This window comes from Trypanosoma rangeli (assembly GCF_003719475.1).
Source record: "Trypanosoma rangeli strain AM80 chromosome Unknown Tra_15.4_contig_00226, whole genome shotgun sequence".
Lineage (NCBI taxonomy): Eukaryota > Euglenozoa > Kinetoplastea > Trypanosomatida > Trypanosomatidae > Trypanosoma > Trypanosoma rangeli.
In genome coordinates, this window is record NW_021705971.1 from 11,785 (window position 1) to 32,581 (window position 20,797).

Sequence of the window (20,797 nt, forward strand, 5' to 3'; positions counted from 1 at the left end):
GACAAAAAAAAACACACACGCATACACAGACGAAGCCTCAGAGACCTTCCGTTACGCTTACACCTCCCTCTTTCCCTCCCTCCGTGTTGTGGAAAAGAAATGTTTGTGCATTGGCACCCTTCAGCCACACACGGGCCTGCCAATCGCGAAGAAAGTAAAAAGCCAAAAAAAAAAAATCCAGCCAATGCGTAGTAACTTCAGGGTGCACACAGTTAAACGCGTGGGGGTTACGTTGCTCCCTTTCATGCATGGCGTGTCACACCTTCCCCAATTACGCTTACACCTACTCATATACGCACACACACTCACACATGCAAAGCGGGAAAAAACAAATGCCACACATTTCCCCCACCCCACCCCTTCTTCCCACCGTGAGACGAAAAACCAAACAAAGAAGAAGAAAACCAAATTGGCCGTTACCTTCAGCTGAGTCGAGTTTTCTTTGATCGCTTGAATGTACGCTGCAGTCCGGTGGCACTCCCCGCCTCACCCCTCGTCCCTTGGATCAAGGATTTGGCGTCCCGCAGTAGTGTGGAGTCCACGTTAATCGAGCGTCGTACTTTTTTCTCTACGGAAAGGCCAACAAGTTGACCAGCATTGTCGTATATCTCACGAACATCCTCCTCATTCTCTTCCGATACCTCAGTCTCGTTTGGCTTGGTCCCATCCGTTCCTGGAACCTTCAGTTTCTGCAGCCGCGTAAAGTGTTCAACAATGCGGGAGACAGCCTTCTGTAAGAAGGCCCTCAGTTGTTGAATCGGCACACCAGCAAATACCGTCTGCTGAGCCACTTGCTCCAGAGTCTGGCACTGCAACCCCACCGCAAGCAACACAGCTGCTTGGGCGTGTGACAGCACGACACCCTCGGAGCCGTCCGGCAGTCGGTGCAGCCGAGATTCAAAGTAAACCTTCGCTAAGGCAGGCAGCAGATCCAACACCTGCCCACCCTCCACAAAGGTGGTGGCGTTCAGCTTCAGTCGTTTCATGTCATTGCTGCTAAAGATCCGATCCAGCTCGGTCCAGGTGCACTGTACTTGACCACCCACACGAACAATGTGTTCGGCAGCCCGAGAGAGGTCTGTGACGGCTGCCAGCTTTTGTGGGTCATTCACGTCAATGTCCTTCAGGATGCTCAGCGCCAACTCTGTCGGAAGATGGCGAAAGGGCATGGCGAGTAGTGGAATGAATCGCCGGCGAAACTCCGCTCGCAGAAGTGCGAGGTCCAAACCAATTGGACGCACCATCACACAACTATGCTCGCCAGTGAGTTCATTCGCGGCGTGACGCAGGTACAAAGGTTCATAGCCCGCGCGCCTCCAGAAATTAAACAACGCTGTGGTCACACCAAAGCTCACTCCAAGGTAATCAATCATCTCATATGGACGCTCAAGCAGTGGGGTGAGCAGCGTCGGAATGCGCTTGCGCGGTTGAATGATGGAACTGTTTGCATCATCGTCCGCCCCCTCCTCCCCGTTGCCCTCCTGCGCCAAGGATGAGGGGACGGGAGCCGCAGAAAGAGAAATGGAACCGCTGTAGTATTGCTGAAGCAGCGCCAGCGCGCGCGAACCGTACCCTGAACGCTGTAACTCGGGATTGGTAGCAATGCGCACAATGCGAAGCCCAGCAAGCTTGGCAAAGCCCTCCTCAAGGTAGCACTGAGACAAGGTGTAGGGAATGAGATCACCCGCGGGCCGCACACCACGGCTAAGATTATTCTTGATCGCCTCGGATGTCACCTGTCCCTCCTCACAGGCATGAATAACGCAAAAGACATCCGGAAGACCATCCTTGGCGTCCACCGTCGCAGAACAAAGAAGAAACACATGGTGACCAGGGGCATCGGACATCAGCTGCAAGTCGTTGGGTTGATTCTTGTAATGCGCCGCCACCAACATTGCTACAATCGTCTGAAGCAACTGCTCCGCAAGCGGGTGGTAGGAGAAGAGAGCATCACGGTTCACATAGTAGAGCTCGCACTTGCTTGGATGCGGGCACGTCTTTACGCCTACGGGCCTTACGGTCGCATCAAGACACAATAGTTTGTTTAGCCACGACTCAACTGGGTCATTAGGGCCGTAACGAATAGGATCCGTTAGCGCAATCTCACGAAGAAAACGCCTGTCATCGGAATTCCCGGCAGCAGCAGTCGTGGCGCCCGTGCCCGAATCACTGCCGCAATGTTTACGCATGTCTGCGACAAGTTTCATGGATAAGCTTCGCCCTGTACCCTCGTAGCCGGACACCGTCGATGAAAGAAAGACGAGGTACGGGCCTAACATTTGCTTTACAACGGGTAATGGAAGCGCGGCGGCCTCGTCAATGATGGCCAACTCCGCCTGGGCAAATTTTGAGGCGTCATGCGGGGAGATGTACTGCACCGTTTGGCGGTGCTCACGAAAGAGATTGATGCGCACAATGCACTTGCTGAATTCCACATTTGTGCTTTGCATGGCCTCAAATTCCGTACGCTCCGTGTACCCCAACTCCTTCAGCCCCCGCACAACAAACTCAAAAAAGGATTGCAGGTTCTCTGGTGACGGGGCTGTGCAAAAGATGTTACTGTAGCCCTGTGCGAGTGCGCCAGCCGCAGCAAGACCGAGAGCTGCCGACTTACCACGGCCACGACCTGCCGTCACGACACAGGTTGTGTTGAGCGACTTCTCCACAACGGTTTGCATCAGCGAGAGAACCGTTTTGCCCTGTTCAAGCGTTTGACAGACCGCCACCAACGGCCCCACCTCACTGCTCCCACGGAGTCGATCTTTTAATGCAAGTAAATCTGCCTCGTGTTTCTGCCGGCCTTGCAACGCCAACTCCGCATCGTAGCTGGAAGTGCGGGCGTTCTCAACCGACTGCATTTTTGCAGTGATGGGAAGCACGTTTAAATCATCGTCGACGCAAAGCGCCGTATCACAGTCCACAAGAGAGAGAAGAAAACGTTCATTGAAGCGTGGCACAACATCCCGCAAGGCCTCTGTGCGATACCGTGCGTGAACATCCATTGCGATAGTGTAGAGCTGCTTTAGCGAGCGCATCGCACGAAACATGATGACCACAAGCCCACCACCCTTCACCGTCTCAACTGTACGCGCAAGTGTATTGGGGGTGATAGCCTCAAAGTCCTGCAGCACGGCCATTCCAAACGTCTGACCGAGAATTTTGTGCGTCTCCTTGTACTGGCAAAAGCGAATGGAAGTTTGCGCCAGAAATGTCTGAAAGGCCTCCTTCGTAGCTTCGGTAGACATGCCACCCTTCACCTCAAGCCGTGCACGCTTTTCCTGTTTTTTGCTGCTTGTGGAACCAAAATCCGGCTCCTTCTTCATGCACCACAACATATTCACCTTGGCGCTGTGGTTGGCATGGGAGACCATCTGGTGCAAGTTAACAATCTGGTCCTTCCCGCGGTCACCAACGAGAAGCAGCAGAGCGCGGTGTTTTTTGTGCACCGCATTGTCAATGAGGTGGCGAACGCGATCGTCCACCTTGCGCTTAATCGTTACACCCCTGACAGCGTTGGAGCGAGCCGTTGACGCAACAGAGGCAGAAGAGGGCATTGTGATGGTGGTAACAAGAATGAACTCCTCTCCCACTCTCCCTTACTGCTGCTGCAATAACACTCCTACACACCTTGCGCTGCTCTTGTTGCCAAGTCACACTGCCCTTCAATTCTCCCTCGCACTCCTCTACTTCGGTTATCTCACGCTGCCTGCTTATTTATTCGTCTTACTGTTGTTGGCGATGTTTATGCGGATTTGCGTGCGTTTGTATTTGTTTTGTTTTTACTGGATTTACTTAGTTTCTTTTTGTTGTTGTTGTTGTTGTTTTTTCGCTTTTCGCTTTTTTTTCTCTCTCTTCCGCCGTTTCTACGCGCTCAGGCAGTTCCGCGAGCCCCGCTCTTCTTATGCGTTTCACCGCGCGGCGCAGCAAGACGGATGGCCCAGTGACGGCCATACACCGCAGCAAACACACATGCAAACAAAAAAAAAGCAAATGAGAAAGATAACGTGGAAGAGCAGCAGGGAGGCGAAAAGAGCGACAAGAGAAAGAGAGTAAAACACAAAAAAAAGGAGGGACGCAATCGTTCACGGGCAAGTAAAGGAGGTGGTGGTGGTGGCGGAGGCGCAAAACGCCACCCAACGCTCAGTCACGCGGCGGGCGAAGCATGCGGGGAGCGAACTGACAAAACAAAAACAAAAACAAAATGCACCAAAAAAGCAAACGTGGCTTCTTCCACAAAAATACAGACACACGCAACGGTTCGTTTCACTTGAAAAGGAGTTGAAGACTCGATAGGAAGAAGGATGAGGCAGGGGCGGTGGAGCGCGGTCACTCCGAAGGGTCACGTGGGGAATTCAGCATTGACACAGTGGCAACATTCATTGTGTCGTGCACAAGCCTTGCCAAGCGATCCTCCGTGACGAGCTGCAGTGTGATGTGAATCTGCTCGCGCTCGCACCGCTGAAAACAGGCGAAGGAGTGCAGTTCACGGTACGCGGACAGCACCACATGCCGATTCGCCTTCGCGTGGTAGTAGCGCACACACAGTGCGACGGCGTCCAGCTGCAGTTGGTAGCGCTCGTTAAACAGTGAGCAGCAATACTCCTTGAGCTTAGTCACCGTCATGCCGGGACTGACACGCACCTTCGTCTGCACACTCCACCCCTCTGAGTTGTTGTAGTGAACTGCAACAATGAGCGGTGGGGCCTTTGCCTGACTGCCCGGATCGCGCGACGTGATCTCCAGCGCATAATTTAAGCTACTGTCATTGGTACTATTACTGTTTGGATTTGAGTTTCCACGCGACTTCAGCAGCAGCGATGGAGGCGGGTAAGGGAATCTGAGAGGACTTTTAGGATCACCGTCGGAAAGAAATTCAGGCAGCATTGGCGCCACAGTGGGCGCTGCCGTCGCCGCTGCAGCCAAGCTCTCCATAGACGCCACCACATACGACATTGCACGTGTCGTAGGCCTCGGAGAAGAATGTCGAGGTTGCCGCAAGGAGAGTGTGATGCCGGTGTCGGACATCACCAGGGTGTCACCGCAACACAAATCCTTGTCAGACTCCGCATCTTCTGTAAATTCATTCGTTTGGCTGTGGCAAGACACCTTCGTGGTCTGCCGCGCGTTCTTCAGAGCACAAGCCTCGATGCGAAACATGGCCTCATTAAGCCTCTCCTGTAACTTCTGCGCCCGCTGCTGGAGTGCAATGTTCTCGGCGAGAAGGGCCTGCTCTCGCCTTTGAGACGTCCGCAACGCCTCCTTCACGCGTTGCCGCCACAGTGCCCCCTTCGTCTCCATCTCCGACAATTTCTGCTGAAGCTCGGCAGTACTGCGGTGACACTGAAACTCCGTCGCCTGCTCCACACCGAGCAGCCCCGTCTTCACGGGCGTCACAGCACGGACACTGTTGCATGCCCCATCAGGCAAACCGTCCGCGGCGGTGGCTGCGACACCATGCGTTGCCGGACCCACACCAGTCTCGATGCCTGACTTCAGCGCCTGAATTTCGGCCTCCCGCCGCTGCAGTTGCCGGCGAAGGACAACGACCTTCTCCGCAAGCTGCACTGCCACTTCGCTCCGCACCGTCTCCTCCTGATGGAGGTCATCCGTGTGCATTTGGGAAGGCTCATTCAGCGTGCTGTAATGCCGCAATTCCACAAATTCATCTGCGCCACATAATGCACGTGGCGTAACTGGCCCACTCGGCTGCGTACAGTCACGGTGATCGTTACCATCCATCATCCACCTGGCTTTGCTCCACCTCGCATGCACGCGCTCTCTGCCGCGGGCACCTGCACGTAATATTTGAATGCGGCGTGTACGAGATGAATCCCGAAATTGCCGTGAATAAAAAAAGGGGAAGAAACGAGGAAGCAACAAGGCAGCAAAGAGGTCGCTTGAGTCTCCTTCTCCTCCCAACCCTGGTCCCCTTCTCTCGTGTTTTGATCGCCTTCCTCTTCACTATCTCTGTATGTCTGTACGTCGGTCTGTGTAGGTAAATAGAAGGTCCCCGCAAAGCGCTGTGCAAGATGGGGAAAAAAAAGGCAACGGGCAGCAGTCGGTGAAGGATGCGCAAACGACAGGTATATTTGTACTGCCATACACGCGCCTCCATCACGGCCAAGAAAACCTTTAGTACACAAAAGAGCATATGCATTTGACAACGAGGGAGCAGGGAAGAGAGAGATGCAACCAACACAAAACGGGGGTGAAGAGGAAACAACGACAAAGTGCACTCCTGCTTCGCTTTCCGCCCTTCTTCCTCTTTCTCTTTCTTCCGGTTCCTCCCCCACTCGTCATCCTCGTTTTATTGTCCCGGTCATGTGTTATATATATATGTTGCTGTCTTGGCTTGTTATTCATTCTTTTTAAACTTTAGCCCGAGTTAAACGCCGATTTCGCCTTCTGCAGGCCGCCATGTAGCTGCGGCAGCAGCACCGACCGCAGTTTGGCGTAGGATGTGGACTCGCCCATGTAATCCTGCGCCGCCTCAATGACGGCCATTGTGTTGCTCAGCGTGTCATTCAACGCTGCCAGTACCCCGCGCTGCACATCGTCCTGATCTGCTGCTGCCGTGGAAGCCACCAGCGCGGCTTCAAGAGCGGCGAGAGCGTCTCCCGCCATTTCGTGAAGACACTCGCAGGTGCGGGAAAAGCGGGTTTCATCTCGTTCCCACTGATCCTTCTGCTGACAGCAACGTAGTTCCTTCAGACGCATCTCGTACGCCCTCAACGGGCCGTCCATGTAACGCAGCAACTTCGCTCCACAATGGTAGATGTCCGGGTCCGTTACAAAAAGGTCGGTGATGCGCTTAAAGGTGTCTCGCATGCGTTGCTTGTAGCGGCCCACAATGCCTGCACGCACCCGCCCCGCCTCTGCCGCTGACGCTTCCGTCTTGCTGGGTTCTAAAAACGCATTAGGCATGTCCACACCACTCCCCAGCGGAACAAGCTCATACATGCTTTGCTCCTCCTCAGCGTCACCATCCTCCTCCATCAAAGCGACGGAGGCGTGAGACACATCCACCGCCTCCACTTGATCCCTAGAGCTTGCGGGGATGCGTCCCTCCATGTACGCAATGGCGTTATCCACAAAGCGGTTCAAGGATTCCCGCTCCAAGCGTGTATTGCGTTTCGCAATATCTAGCAGGACATTCATTGCGTTTGTCGTTTCTGTTACCTCCTTCAGCTCACAGCCAATGGAAAAGTAGTTCTGCCACATGCGCCAGTCACGACGATTGTTGTGCAGCGCCTGACTCATGGCGTTAAAAGCAGGCCGAAGCATCCCATTCCGCAGCAGTACCGACGCAAGGTTGTTCCAGGCGTATGCATTATTTGGCTGAATCTGACAGACATGCGTGAAGGCTTCCCCGCTGCGACCCCACTGTTCAAGCCGCATCGCGGCGTACCCAAGCGAGAACCAGTCTCCGCCAAACACGGGGTTCAACCGCACTGCCTCATCAAAGTACTCTACCACCTTACTGTACTCCTCACGTTCAAGTGCCAGCCGCGCCAACGCGCGCATCGGGGCCGCAGATCGGTGGTTAGACAACTCCCACGCCTTCCAGAGATGCGATACCTCGCGTGTTGCCTCCCCTAGCGCCACCCACAGCAAAGGATTACATGGATCGGTCTCAAGTAGCTCACGTGCAAGAGACTCCGCCCGTTTTCGCTTGTCCAGTGCCTTGCAACACTTAATAATATTCTCCCAATCCAACACCTGCTCATAGGCGTCAAGAGCCGTTTTAAAGAGACTCTCCTCGTAGCAGAAATCGGCGTATTCGCTCTTTAACTGCCAAATAGAAGGATAAGCCACACTATAAAAGTAGTCACTTTCTGTGCGGTAAAATGTCTCGCGTGTGGGTTCACGGTTCATGGAGAATTGATCAACCAACTCTGTCAGCTGCATAAAGGCCCGTTCCTGTACCCGGTTGCGTCGACGTTCCAGTCGGCTGCGCATAAGAAGTGTTTGACATTGAATCATAAATGGGGCCGGGGCTGGGTCCACCAATAGTCGCTCCACGTACGTTTGCATGTGATGCTGCGTCAGCCCATGATACGGGTTGGTGTTGCGAATGTCAAGGCAGAGGGCAAGAATGATGGCCTTGTCTATCGGATGGAGTGGTTGTAGCGGGGGTGCCGGCGTCTCTGGAGTCTCACGCGGGCGGTCAAGGAGGTCATGGCCGTCCTTTTCGCTCATCACCACCCGCGGCGAATCGGTTACGGGCTGAGGTGTGAATGGCAACGCACTCTGCGCATTCATGACCATCTGCACAAGCTGATGTCGTTGCCATCGGGTGCGCACACCCACCATGGCACTCTCCGATACGGTAAGGCCGCTCTTGTGCACGGCCCGCCAAAACGTTTCGGCGGCGATGTCGCGTCGGTGGTAATAATTGTGCACATGGCCTATCTCAAGGAGGTGTTCGACACTGAGCTGGGCCTCTGGCAGCGCCAGAGCTGCGTCCACGCAGGCGGATAGGTGAAGAAAGACGGAATGCGCACTATGCTGCAGCACGAGTTGGTGACGCATGTGAACTCGCAGACGCCATACAGAATGATACGGCACAAGCGACTGCGCACTACCTTGCACCTTGCTGCAGACAATGGCCAGGGTGCACAGCAGCAAAGCACTCAGGCGCAGACAGGGATGGGGCATTTCCCCATCACTTACAAGCAGTCGCTGCACGCAGCGCTCAAGCAGTGCATCTGCCATGGTAAAACGTTGCAGCACAAAGGCCAATCGTGCCCTCTCCGCGGGCACCAATTCACCACTGAAGTTTTCCGCGTTGAAGAGGCGAAGCGCAAAATCTATCGCCGGAATGATATCCTTTTCAACGTTCAAGGCCCGTTCCTGCTGTTCTTGTTGCAAATAGTCCTCCACAAGCTGGAAGTAGGCGTTCACTGCAGTGAAGGCATCATCCAAGGACATGGTGACGCGACCATCTCGCACGTGCCTCTCATCAATCTCAACAGTTGGAAGCCGAAGCAGCAGTGCGGGAATGTTCTCGCCCATGATCCTCCCTTTTGTTTTGCTTTGCAGGTGTGCACCACCGGCGTCAACAGCCTTCTAGCACCGCAGACGCGCAATGCGTTGGCACAATCAACGTTGTCGCACAACCACACATGCAGCCGCAGGACGGCCCACGAAAAGACAAACAAAAAAAAAACAGAAGAGATGCAGAAACCGGCACGGAATAAACGCCCATCTACCCTGCTCCGTCACCAGCGATAGACGCGGGGGTTTCAAATTCGCAATCGTGCACGATCCATCAGCATCAAAAACAAAAAAAAACATCACACACGTCTAGCGGCATCAAACAAGCAAAGAAATAAACAAACACAACAAAAAAAAACACACACGCGAAGGAAATGGTAACTAAAGAACCCCCGATACATGCAGGCTGCGTCATTTGGCTCAGCCGGCCATATTGCGGCTTACTGGTTGAGAGGCGTATTGCGACATGACTTGGTGCCATAACTCACGCAGAACTTTGTGTTTGCAGTCAGCAACATCGACACCAGCCGAAATTTTCCTCCTCTGTATAGAAAAAGTCGGGCACAAGAAAAAATAAAAGAAAAAAAAAGCCTCACAGCAGCTGCTGCCGGCACCGTTGTGTGTCTTGCGCGTCTGCCCACTGTGAGTCGGCATGAGCGTTCCGGGCGACTGCGCTGGCCTCTTACGCAAACCCCTCGCTCATGCGGCTGCGCAGGTTCGGCGCGGCAGACACCACTCCTTCATTTTTTTTTGTTTTTTCCTTCTCTCTCACTCCCCACCGACACGCACTAAGACCAGATGCCTCCACTCATTGATACGAGGAAAAACAAATTTCCAAAAAAAAAAAGGAAAGAAAGAGAAAATAGAAGGAGGTGACCCGCATGATGGAGAACCCCCAACGCAGTGCATGAGAGACGGTAAAAAAAAAAAAATGCCCCCCGCTGCTGAGAAATACCAAATAATAATAATAATAATAATAATGTTAACCTCACCGTAAAACCATCTTTTTTTATATATCCTTTCATTTTATCTCTCCCCTTTTTTTGGTTCATCTCGCCACTTTTCCTGCTACTACCCAACACGTTTCGTTTCCTTCGAGAGAGAGAGAGGAGGCACCACGACGTGCGCCCCGCTTGCCACCTCACGCAACCGGTCTGGCCTCTATCGGCCGCACAGACCTGGGAAAATATGGTGGGAACCAAACCGCCAAACGCAGACTCCTACCGCCTTACTCACACTCACACACACACATATATACACTCTCTATCATTCTCAATTATGTATCGCGCTTGCTCCCCAACGTCGTCTCTACCATACCTCTGTACACTTCTCTACGTTTTCCTTCCAGTCATCACGACTCCTTGCCCTCCTCGCTTACCACCAACAACACCACTACCACTCGCTACAGACCCTCGAGGGGAGGAGGAGTCAGGAGTCCCGCGAACTCACATGGCGTCCCTGTTCATGTGATACGTCGCGTAGTTCCCCCCGATGTGATTGCAGCAAACACAGTTGAGCTCAAGTTCCCCCCGCTTCATCGTGGTAAAACGGTAGAAGATATCGTGTAGACGCTGCTTCAGCGTCGGGTTGCGATCCTCATGCTGCACCGCCTCCTCAGTGGCATCCGTGAAGGCCATCCCCTCTGGCTCGTAGTCGCCGCGCGGCGAGTGCATCCCTAGCCGTGTGCCAAACGACAGCCGATGAAACTTCTGCATCAACGTGTAGCGGCGTAGCCGCCACGCCTTAATGGGCACGTCCAACATGAGCAGCAGGACCGGAAAAAGGAGGGATACCAAGAAATGCACCAGCGAGGGATAAAATGCAGTCATCGCGACGCCGTCACCCACTGTGTTCACAACCACAAATAACACACTCAGCAACGTTGACACAACGCACGCGGACACCCAACGAAAGGACTTGAAGAGGTAACTCGATCGCTTGCCGTAGCGTGTCTTAAAGGAGAGGTTTGGCGAGAGCGGCTGATGACGACTGAGATGTGTCCAGCTATGAATCATGAGCCAGTAATTCATCGTCAGCGCAATGTAGCCGCGGGTGGAGGTCATACAGGCATCGGACGCCGACAAGCCCAAGCCCGCCACATTGCTCTTACATATGTGTGTACCGCAGGTGATCCCGAGAACCACCAATGCCACAAGAGAGGGAACGTAGCGCAAACACCACACCACAACGCTGTGGCGAAAGATGGCGAGTCGCACAAAATAATTATGCCTTGAGGGAATCGTCTTCATGGGATCAGTATCCGCATACGCCGTGTACGTGCATGAGAGTGCGAGGGTGGGGATGATAACGTTGAGCTCAAAGACGGTGGCGGCAGGACTGATGAGCAGCGGGGATCCCGTCAGTAAGGCGACCACATTCACAAGGGTAACAAAGAAGTTGGCGTGTAGTACAAACTCCACACAGTTTCCAATTCCACTGAGACGAAGTCGTGCCTGCCGGATGAGGGTTGTCACAATCGGCAAAATAGACGGGGTGGGGGAGGCCGCCAGGGTGCAAGGGCAGGCAAGCAGGTCGGTTACATTGTGGTAGAGCGGGAGGTCCCGGTTAAACGTTTTCCTCGCGTGAAAGTCAGACGGCTCTACAATACAACCGTGATGTCGCAAGTACGCCTCCTCCTTGTCCGCCACTGGGCCACGTCGTGTCGGAAGCACACCAATTGAGAGATCGGATTGGATGAAGCTGCGCACGTTCCCATGGTTAAAAAGGGAGCCAATGGAGACGACCACGTCATGGTTGTCCTGAAGAATCGAAAGCATCGCACGCGTGGAGACGCTGTGGGCGTGTGAAAACATTTTCACACGCAGTGGAATGGGATCCACGTGTAGGATGTGCTTCCGAATGGCATCAATCCCAACTGGAAGCTGCGCACGAATACTGTGGGGGTCCAGCTCCACCGCACCTGTCTTCAGTGAGATGCAGCAGTTCCAGTCCGTCTCAAGCCCTAGTCGATTGCCAAAACTCTTCGTGCGCCTCTCGTTATCCGCGGAGAAGTACATGCAACGAATACCAGCCTCATCTAACAGCGACATGGACTTCTCAACATCGGGACGAATAGAATCACGCAGGCCAACAAACGCGAGAAACGTAAAGTTGTCACCTACGAGAACATCGAGAAGTCTATCAAGTGAGGCAGAAGCATCCACATTGTCGTTCCCTTCGCTCCCCGAAAAGGTATTTCTGTCTCCCTCAGCTAAACCCATTGAGGCGTTGTCATCAACGGCCCGCACCGTCGTGGAAGCATTTCCGCAGTTTATGGTATCCCCTTCTTCCTTTTCTTGCTCTTGTCTCTGCTTGTCACACTGTGGCAAGATCGTTTCTTCAACATCCTGCGATTGTTGCCGCATCCCCTCCTCTTCATCTGGCTGTCGCGGGCCGCAGTTGGAGGGCGCTCTTCCCCCTCCATTCGTCGCCATCTCCCGCACGCCGTTAAAAAAAAAGTACTCCTTATACCCACCCTTGTCGCACGGAAAATGCTTCGCGGCGACGGCACCGTATTTTTTGGGTAACATCATACACGCCACCGCCACCGTCTCAAGCCCCATGCGTTCCTCCCACACAACATTGCCAGTATGCATCAGTTCATCCCGCTCCGCTGGTTTCAAGGCCTCTACAGAGGTACCATTGAAGTGTGAAGAGCAGTTGCGGACAACCATGCCAACAGTACCTATGGTAAAGGCGTGCAGTATGCCATTCCCATCCACCACCAACAAGGTGCTAGCCTGCTCGGGATAGTCGTTTCTGTGCCCGGCTCGTGCCTCTGTGTTGATTTGAAAGATGCGTGCAAGTATGCGGGAGGAGTCGATAACGTCATCCACAAATTCATTGGCACGCGCAATCCAATGCGTGCTGCGTGCCCACCGAACCGTTCGGTCACAGAAACGGAACCGTTCAGTCCACGTCTCCAGGTTTTCTGGTTGTGGCAGAAGGGCGTGCAACAGCAAACAGTAGGCGACCACAGACACGTTCCGCCCCCGCGCCTCCCACTCCTTCTCGTCCGCAAACTTCACGGCAAGGTCTTCCTGTTGACTAGGTGTTAACTCCAACTCAAAGAAGAGCCTATCTTGAGCCTTTTTACGTCCCATACACAACTTCCGATCACGCCTGGGGCCGTGTACAGTAGTAGCAGCAGCAGCCGCCACATCATCATCGTGCGGATGATTTGCTACACCGCCGCCAACGTTGCCCCCCTCGTCATCCGAGCTAGAAGAGCCATTTGGCTGCTCCTCACGCTTGCACACCAGCATGACTACGGGAAGCGGCACCATGTCTGTCACCACGCCGGTCGTGTCCAGCAGCGCCACAACTGTGGCCGTTCCAAGCACCTCCACAATGGAGGAGGAGAAGCAGAGCAGGTGACGATCAGGACGTCTGCGCACGACGTGCCACAACGCCTTCCAAGTGGAGAGAAACGAAAACCGTGGCACACGATCATCGAGGGCGTACATGGGCCTCGCAACCAGGTGACTGAAGAGTCGTTCAAGATACACGTTGGCGTAAAGCATAAGCGCACGGCTCAGCAGAATGGCGTTCACCGGAAGCAGACCAAGTAGCGCAACGGAGGGGTATAAAAAAACGTGCTCGCCCATCGAGATGTCAGCAAAGACGCAGAAGGCAAGTCCAGCGGCAATCGTCAGCAGCATTCCAACTACCCAAGCAAGCAGAAAAATACGGTGAACCAAAAATTCCATCTTTTGTGATACGGAGTTTGTGTTAGCCCCGATTGTCTCCTTGCGTGAGTCGCGTTCGTGATCACTGTCATCCGTTGTGTTGGCCTCCTCTTCCTCTCCGAGGCGACTCGGAAGCTGTGAAGCTGAACGCCGTGGTGGGGGCCCCTTGTCCTGCAACGGCCGCAGCACTATAGGATCGGATTTCAGTGTCATTTCCATGGCGTCAACGAGTTTACATGGGCCAACCGGCTCTGTGTACGGCCATGCGCAGAGCTTCGACTCGTCCAGACGCCTTGTGCCCCGCATCAAAAGACACTTGAGGATGTGCTTCAATCGTCCAGTGGCCACGTCGACAATAGCAACCATGCGAAATGCTTTTAATGGCATCATGGCGGTGGACTCCAAAAACGCCGCCCGACGTTCTTGGGGACTCTGGCGTGGCATTTTCATCATCCCCGTTATACGTTGTCGCCAGCGAGCAAGCACATCACGCATAATGCAGGCTGTACGCATTTTCTTCTCCGTAATGCGTGCCCACAGCAAGTAAATCTGCATGCCCATGCAAAATGCGTAAAGGACGAAAAACAACACTGTGCACGCAATGGTCTGCACTGACGGGAATAACACGCACGAGATGAGAAGCATGATAGATGTGATAGCGACAGGGGCACCTTGATGAAAGAAGAGAGCCCCAGCGGCAATACGGCCCATTTTCACAGACTCCTGCAGATTCACCTGACTTGTGTCAAGTAGAAGCTGCAGCTGGTCTACAATACGCGTCTCATGCACGCTGCTTGGAAGAGTTGTGTCCAGGTGCGCGTCGTGTTGCAGAGGCCGAGGCATGCCGTGCGCTTCGCGCGGAGTAGGGCATTCCAGGCAGTCCGCTTCAACAATGGCCCCCGTCGCATTCCGCGGCATCCGTCAGGCAGACAGAAAACCAGCAACGGAAAGAACAAAAAAACGGATGTCACGCGCACACGCAATTATGATACTAAAACGCAACGACGGAGACGGTCAGTGAAACGGACAACAGCAACGCGTCTGCCCCACGTCCTGTCAGCGCGTCAGCAAAGGGCGAGTCACACGCGCAAGTTAAACCGCCCTACAGCTTTCACCGAGTAAACGTAAAAAAAAAAAAAACAGCCGCAATCACGCCTGCTGGGAACTCCTTTCAAAGCGCATATACCTAAAGAGGTGGATGGATAAGAAAAGGGGGAGAACAAAAGCAACAATAATCATCATCATCATAAAGGAAAGACAAGAGCGCATCGTAGACAGCAGTAAACGTGCGCTGTGACAACTCTCCTGCACACACACACACACACGTCACCGTGCTCCGCGTATGTGTGTGTATTTTTTGTTTGTGACTTTCATACTTCCCCGTTATTCCGGGAATGCACGTGCAGAAGTGCAGAGAAGTGGGAGAGGGGGGAGCATCAAGCGGTGACACACCACCACCCCGTAGCAAATGAGCCGATACAAAAAAAAAAAACTGTGCCTACGCGCACCGCAACTATTAGGCGTACACCCGCCGCAGCCGCTCTCGAAGCGCGTCGTACGACACGGGGCACTCGGTCAACACGCCCCCCTCAACCGTCACCGTCGCCTCGTCCGTGTCGAGGCCACAACCGCCCGTCACCGATGCAAGAACAGAGAGCAGCTGCTGCTCCATCCACATTCTAGACGTGGATGCGGATGCGGAATCGCTGTCTGGTTGCTGCAATGATACACCACTGTGACCTGCAGCGGCACGCCCATCAACGTTGCAGTGAAAAACGGGCGAAGAATCTGCTGACGTCGTGTTGGTCATTACTCGTTTCGGCGATGTGCTGTTAGTGGCGCCTCTGCACTTGTCACTGTTGTCATTTGCACGCAATGCATGCCGACGGGAAAGTCTCCTTGCGGTTTCCTGCAGTTCCTCCGGGCGAAAGTGACACAGCAGACTTCGCACAGCAGAGCGCCATAACTCCCGCTGAAGCAACTTAATGTGTCCTGCGTATACGGCGCTCGCTCCTACGCCCATCTCCCCAAAAGCGTCGCCGTCATCGCCGTCCGAAGTATTAAGTGTGCCCATTGAAATAGCAACGGAATGGAGGCGTGCCGTCACCTCTCGTAGTCGCCCCACGAGCAACATCCCGCACGACTCCACTTCATCGTCTGACTTCAAGGAAAAAACATCCGTATTGCACAGAGACAACTTCTCCAAAATGCCTCTGCAGCGTTGCAAGTACAGCTGATGACTGCTTGAGTGGTGTTCGATGGTTGCCATGTACGTCTGCAATCGTTCAAGAGATGTGTCCAGCTGATCCATGCGTTCCTCAACGAGGTGCATGCGTGCCGCGACGTCACCGAAGCCACCGGAATTCCCTACTTCGGCATCTAGCCTGTACCAATCATGCAAAAGGGAAAGACGTTCCTCAACGTACCGCTCACGTGTGCTGCAAATCAGCCCATAACGACGCTGCATTAAATCGGAAAGACGTTCCACACGTAGACTGAGCTTTTTCTGTAGACGTGCGATGCAGCGAACGTGATTGGCCCATGTGGCAAGGGCGGTAGCACAAGCCTGTGTATTGCGTCTGCGGTGCAACAGCGCAAGTTCGTGGGCAACTCCCATTGGAGTTGCCTTTTGTAGACGCCTTAAAACTTTTTTGGTCGCCGCTATTTGTTCCTCCAGCTGGTGGACCTCATCCGTCAGCAACATCACCTGGAAACCTTCAACCTCTGGGGAAAGAAGACGATTTCGCCCTCGTTGCAACTGCACTTCACGCGCGTCCACGAGTAGCTGGAGTGCCTTTGTTTCAGTCTGCATGAAATCACGTTCGGTTACCAGCGTGGCGCCAACGCGCTGCTCCTCCGCATCGATGACGGCCGTGCGTTGCACAAGCGACTCCGTGCGCTTAAGCGTGGAGGAGAGCTCCGCGTGAAGAATTGCTTTGCGTTCACGGTGCTTGGCGCTCTTTTCAAGCAACGCACGCAACGCCGCCACGGTTACACGCGTACTGTCCATGGTTTGCTGCGTCGCGGCTTGCACCACGTGTATTTTCCCCAGGATGCTGCCTCGCCGTGACGGCGCCGTGGCTGAACACTGCGCTGCCACTTCTTTTTCCCTCTCGCTCTCTTCACGGTTCACACATCCCTCTTCATTCGCCTCCGCCTCCATCTCCTTCAGGGCCTGCTGCACCGCTCCCCTCTCCTTTTGCTGCGTCGCGTGGAATTGGAGGGAGTCCTGCAGGAAATCCCGCTCCTTCACCGACACCTCGCGCAACGTTGCCATGTGCTCACGGCTCACTCTATTGCTCTCGCGCCTACACGCCAAGGATGCCGCCTGCATTCGAAGTCGCTCTACCGCAAGCTGCAGCTGCCGGGCACCGGACTGCAGCACCCGCACGCGCTGATGATGTTCCTCCATCGCGACGTTGAAGTTCCCTAGTTCATCGTGCTCTCGCCGCAGAGCGTTCTCCAGCTGCAGCTGCTCCTGCCGCTCCCGTTCCGCCTCCACACGCTCCTGCAGTGTTAACTCCGGCTCTTCACCGTCGTAGTCTGGCGGACGTTTGTACTGCGACTTCTTGATGACACGGTTAACGTAAAAGAGACGGTTGGTGCGTGGATTTCGTCTAAACCCCCAGACGGGGCAGGGAGCCGCACGCGCCAGGCCGCTGCTCCAACCATTTGCAGTCCATTGACTGGCCGAGTCAGGGCTAGAGAGACGCGGAGAAAAAGACTGCAAAGAGGACGTCAGCACGGCGCACTGTTGTTGCTCATAAATAGTCGCTTCTGTCACAGTTTCCATTTCATTAAATTCACCGGTGCAGGCACGAGCAATCGCGTGCCTAAGTTCTGTAATCTGGGCGGTACCGCGAATAGTGTTATTGTCAGTTTCGTCCACCTCAAAATACGCCTTTGCATGCACCTCCTTGGCGACATGTGCAACCTCGCCTGGTTGAATGGTTGTGGGAGCCGCCTTATTGTGAGCGTGCGTCATCCCCACAAGAATCACGATCGGCGGGCGGCTTAGGCCCTGCAGCGGTGGAGTCCACTCCATCTGCATGCGCTGCAGCGAATCCGTAAAGGCCATGAAGAATACGAGCAGCACCACAGTCGCTGTTTCTTCTACCGCCATATCGGACGGTGCACGCGCGGCCTGCAACACAACACGGATTTTTAACTCGGGTAGTGAGGGATGTGGCAGGTCTAATGTCCGTCGCAGCGGAATAAGCACTTTTTCTGCCGCAGCCGATGACAACGACGAGGGCGTTGACTGCTGCTGCTGCTGCGCGCGTAGCTCCTGGGGAAGTGGGGTATCGACTAGCAGATACATCAAGGCGTCCACCCCAACGATGGGATCGCCGGCAACCACGCAGGTGTACTCCATTCGCGGCCGGCACCACCCCTAACTCGCTTCCTACGCTCACGTGTGTATGCGTGTGTGAGAGAGAAAGCGAAAGACGAATCAAAAAAAAAGAAAAAAACTGTCATGCTGACGGAATATATATATATATATATTGACGCGCCGCAGAGAGTGGCAGAGCCTTGACATGTGTCACACCGTTACACCGCCTTTCCCAATACCACACTCCCGTGCACACGCACATGAGAAATCACAAGACAAAACGAAATGTTGCAAACTTTCTTCTTGGATTTTATTTTTAATTTTTTTTGGGTGTTGCTGCACGTTTTCTCTCATCCTCAGTTAATGGGAGGAAATAAGCAAAAAAAAAAAACGCATGCGATACTCGTCTAGAGGCTTCGCACAGTAGCAAACAAGTTGCTTGCGTGGCGATCCACGTTTGGCAGCATTTCCGCGAGAAACAACGTACAACTCAACAGCCCGCTATTACAGGAGTCACCGTAGCAAGTGGAATACAAGCCACACGCAATTACACACCATCAAAAAAAAAGATACAAGAAGCACCTGATGGCCCATTGTTTTAGTGGTTTTCCTTATAATAAACCCCATCCCATGTGTCAATTCACGAGCTCTCCCCTGGGATATGGAGGAGCCTGCGCCTCCCATTGATTCTCTTTGCTCCTTCCAGGAGGGGCTGCTGGGGCCAGGTGTGCTGCCCGTGGAATCTTGCAAACCCTTTCCTTGTCGCTTCACTATGCTGCTCGGTCTCCCTTCTTGCTGTGACGCCTCCTGCGTGAGTCCCGTGGAATCATTACTATCAACGCCCGTTGCCGAGGCTGAGACGGCGTTCGTCCTCTCAGCTGGGATCTCTAGGCCAATAGTAGCGGGGTCAAGTACCGTGATAAATGCTCCCGGCGGAGATGCAGCGTCGCCTTCAAAACAACAATGTAACTGTTTTGTCACGGTGGTCAGCGCTTCACAGTCCGCAGCATCCCACAACTTCTTCAGTTTCGCCCCATGCAGTAGCTCCCGCCTTTTTGGAAGCAACCTCCACGGAATTGGCTTCAGACAAAAGCGAAAAACGTCCCGCGTTGTCGACGGCAAATCTTCGGCCTGGGGGCGCAAAATGCAGCAGACACGCACGGCTCCCTGAGCAGATATTGTGCCCATGTTGGGTTTGATGTAATATCGCTCAGGCGTCCGTGACTTGATCTTAAAGATGCATGGCAGAGAGCCAATGTTGTACATCACGACAACGTTCTGCACCGCCCGGCCACGGTGGGGCGGGGGGAACAGCAAAGAACTAGGCTCAAGCAACACCAACGTCTCCGAGGCAGACAGTGCCGCATCATTCTTCCTCTTTCTCTCCAGCTTATCAACAGTTGACAAGAGCTCCATTGCTACTCCACAAATCTTTATCCTCCTCCGCCGTCGCCCCACTGGCGGCAGAACACTGAGACGCAAAAAAAAAAAAAGTGAAGAGCAGAAGATCGGGTGTAGCGCTGCAGCCAACCAGCATAAAACCAACAAGACAACAATGCAGGAGGAAGCCATGCAGTAAGGGCAATTAAATAAATACATCCGAACCCGGCAATGGCGATAATGGTAATAAACACAGCCGCCGTGGTAGAGCCGGCGCATGAAGCAATTACATGGAGAAAAAAAAGGTAGACGTATGTACAAAAATCAAAGTCCCGCCCACAGAAGCACACAAAAGATACAGTGCATAAAAAAAAAAAAGAGTAACGAGATACAAGGATTCGCGGGTATGTGAGTCAGTGCGGAAGCCAAGAGCGGACAAGGGCCCACAGACTGCAACGAGAAGGAAGAGGGAGCACGGCGTGCGAAAAGAGTCACGAACAGCAACACCAGCCATCACCCAAAGCCGCATGGCTGACGGGCAGCGCACACGATAGAAGCCGTGCCCAAGATGCCATCTCTCATCCCTCGTGCATCCGCTCCCTCGTTTGCTGCTTACCCCCAAACGTCTTCTTGCGTCCTTCTCCGCTTCCCCACTCGTTGCTGTGGAACGGCGCATCCGTCGCCGTCCAAAGTACTTTTAATTTCTTTTGCGTCGTAGCAACGCGCAGCAACAAAACCGGCACCACAACTCTCCTCCTCCTCCCCCATTGAGAGCACGAGACATACCGAGGCAAACCAAACATCAACGCAAAGGAAAGGCATGCACCTCCCAAAAGAAGAAGCACTGCGGGGTAACGCAAAGTAAACGTACACAAGCGGCCACAACGCCACACACACACACACGCAACGGACGCAAAAGGTGTCACACAACCTCTCCATCTACAAAGTCTCGCAGCAAATGAAACGATGACAAAACGAAGTTAAAAAAAAAAAAATGTGGGTCATAACAAAAGGAAAAAAAACAATAATAAAAGTGCGCGCAAAAAAAAAAAGAAAAAAAAAGGTCAAACTAACAATTGAGAATTACTTTTTTTGTTGCCATTACCGGCCGCCGGCGTTTGAATGCTTCTTCTTCACCCCGCTCCCGCCACGCACAGAGCCGTCCGTTACTGCGTGGCAGCTCCCCTCATTTTTCACCTCACCTGCATCCTCCCCTCCTCCTGCGGTTGCGCTGCCAGGGCGTTCAGCCTCTTTGTCCATATACTCACTATTCTCCTCAACTCCCCCTTTCGCTGTTAGTATTTGTGTGTGTGTGTGTGTGTGTGTGTGTGTGTGTGTGTGTGTGTGTGTGTGTGTGTGTGTGTGTGTGTGTGTGTGTGTGTGTGTGTGTGTGTGTGTG

General features: G+C 53.7%; 6 protein-coding genes across 6 annotated transcripts, besides 12 other annotated features; all 6 read right to left on the minus strand.

The window, feature by feature from the left end:
- Positions 1–422: 422 nt before the first annotated feature.
- On the minus strand, positions 423–3,554 carry TraAM80_06300 (nat10 protein; the record flags this gene model as incomplete). Its single annotated transcript, XM_029383151.1, has 1 exon — positions 423–3,554. One exon carries the CDS (start codon positions 3,552–3,554, stop codon positions 423–425), a length of 3,132 nt encoding a protein of 1,043 aa, XP_029236992.1.
- Positions 3,555–3,761: 207 nt separating this feature from the next.
- Positions 3,762–3,797: a microsatellite.
- Positions 3,798–3,826: a microsatellite.
- A 355-nt stretch (positions 3,827–4,181) lies between these two features.
- Positions 4,182–4,219: a sequence feature (A-rich).
- Positions 4,220–4,326: 107 nt separating this feature from the next.
- Positions 4,327–5,742, minus strand: TraAM80_06301 (uncharacterized protein; the record flags this gene model as incomplete). The annotated part of the gene is made up of 1 exon (XM_029383152.1): positions 4,327–5,742. One exon carries the CDS (start codon positions 5,740–5,742, stop codon positions 4,327–4,329), a length of 1,416 nt encoding a protein of 471 aa, XP_029236993.1.
- A 494-nt stretch (positions 5,743–6,236) lies between these two features.
- Positions 6,237–6,304: a microsatellite.
- Positions 6,305–6,375: 71 nt separating this feature from the next.
- On the minus strand, positions 6,376–9,015 carry TraAM80_06302 (tetratricopeptide repeat domain 27; the record flags this gene model as incomplete). Its single annotated transcript, XM_029383153.1, has 1 exon — positions 6,376–9,015. The coding sequence occupies one exon, from the start codon at positions 9,013–9,015 to the stop codon at positions 6,376–6,378; it is 2,640 nt and encodes an 879-aa protein (XP_029236994.1).
- A 301-nt stretch (positions 9,016–9,316) lies between these two features.
- Positions 9,317–9,361: a sequence feature (A-rich).
- A 201-nt stretch (positions 9,362–9,562) lies between these two features.
- Positions 9,563–9,586: a microsatellite.
- A 368-nt stretch (positions 9,587–9,954) lies between these two features.
- Positions 9,955–9,978: a microsatellite.
- Positions 9,979–10,227: 249 nt separating this feature from the next.
- Positions 10,228–10,257: a microsatellite.
- Positions 10,258–10,442: 185 nt separating this feature from the next.
- TraAM80_06303 (uncharacterized protein) lies at positions 10,443–14,603 on the minus strand (the record flags this gene model as incomplete). Its single annotated transcript, XM_029383154.1, has 1 exon — positions 10,443–14,603. One exon carries the CDS (start codon positions 14,601–14,603, stop codon positions 10,443–10,445), a length of 4,161 nt encoding a protein of 1,386 aa, XP_029236995.1.
- A 390-nt stretch (positions 14,604–14,993) lies between these two features.
- Positions 14,994–15,010: a microsatellite.
- Positions 15,011–15,201: 191 nt separating this feature from the next.
- On the minus strand, positions 15,202–18,060 carry TraAM80_06304 (uncharacterized protein; the record flags this gene model as incomplete). The annotated part of the gene is made up of 1 exon (XM_029383155.1): positions 15,202–18,060. One exon carries the CDS (start codon positions 18,058–18,060, stop codon positions 15,202–15,204), a length of 2,859 nt encoding a protein of 952 aa, XP_029236996.1.
- Positions 18,061–18,173: 113 nt separating this feature from the next.
- Positions 18,174–18,191: a microsatellite.
- A 340-nt stretch (positions 18,192–18,531) lies between these two features.
- TraAM80_06305 (uncharacterized protein) lies at positions 18,532–19,434 on the minus strand (the record flags this gene model as incomplete). The annotated part of the gene is made up of 1 exon (XM_029383156.1): positions 18,532–19,434. The coding sequence occupies one exon, from the start codon at positions 19,432–19,434 to the stop codon at positions 18,532–18,534; it is 903 nt and encodes a 300-aa protein (XP_029236997.1).
- A 946-nt stretch (positions 19,435–20,380) lies between these two features.
- Positions 20,381–20,460: a sequence feature (GA-rich).
- A 241-nt stretch (positions 20,461–20,701) lies between these two features.
- Positions 20,702–20,797: a microsatellite.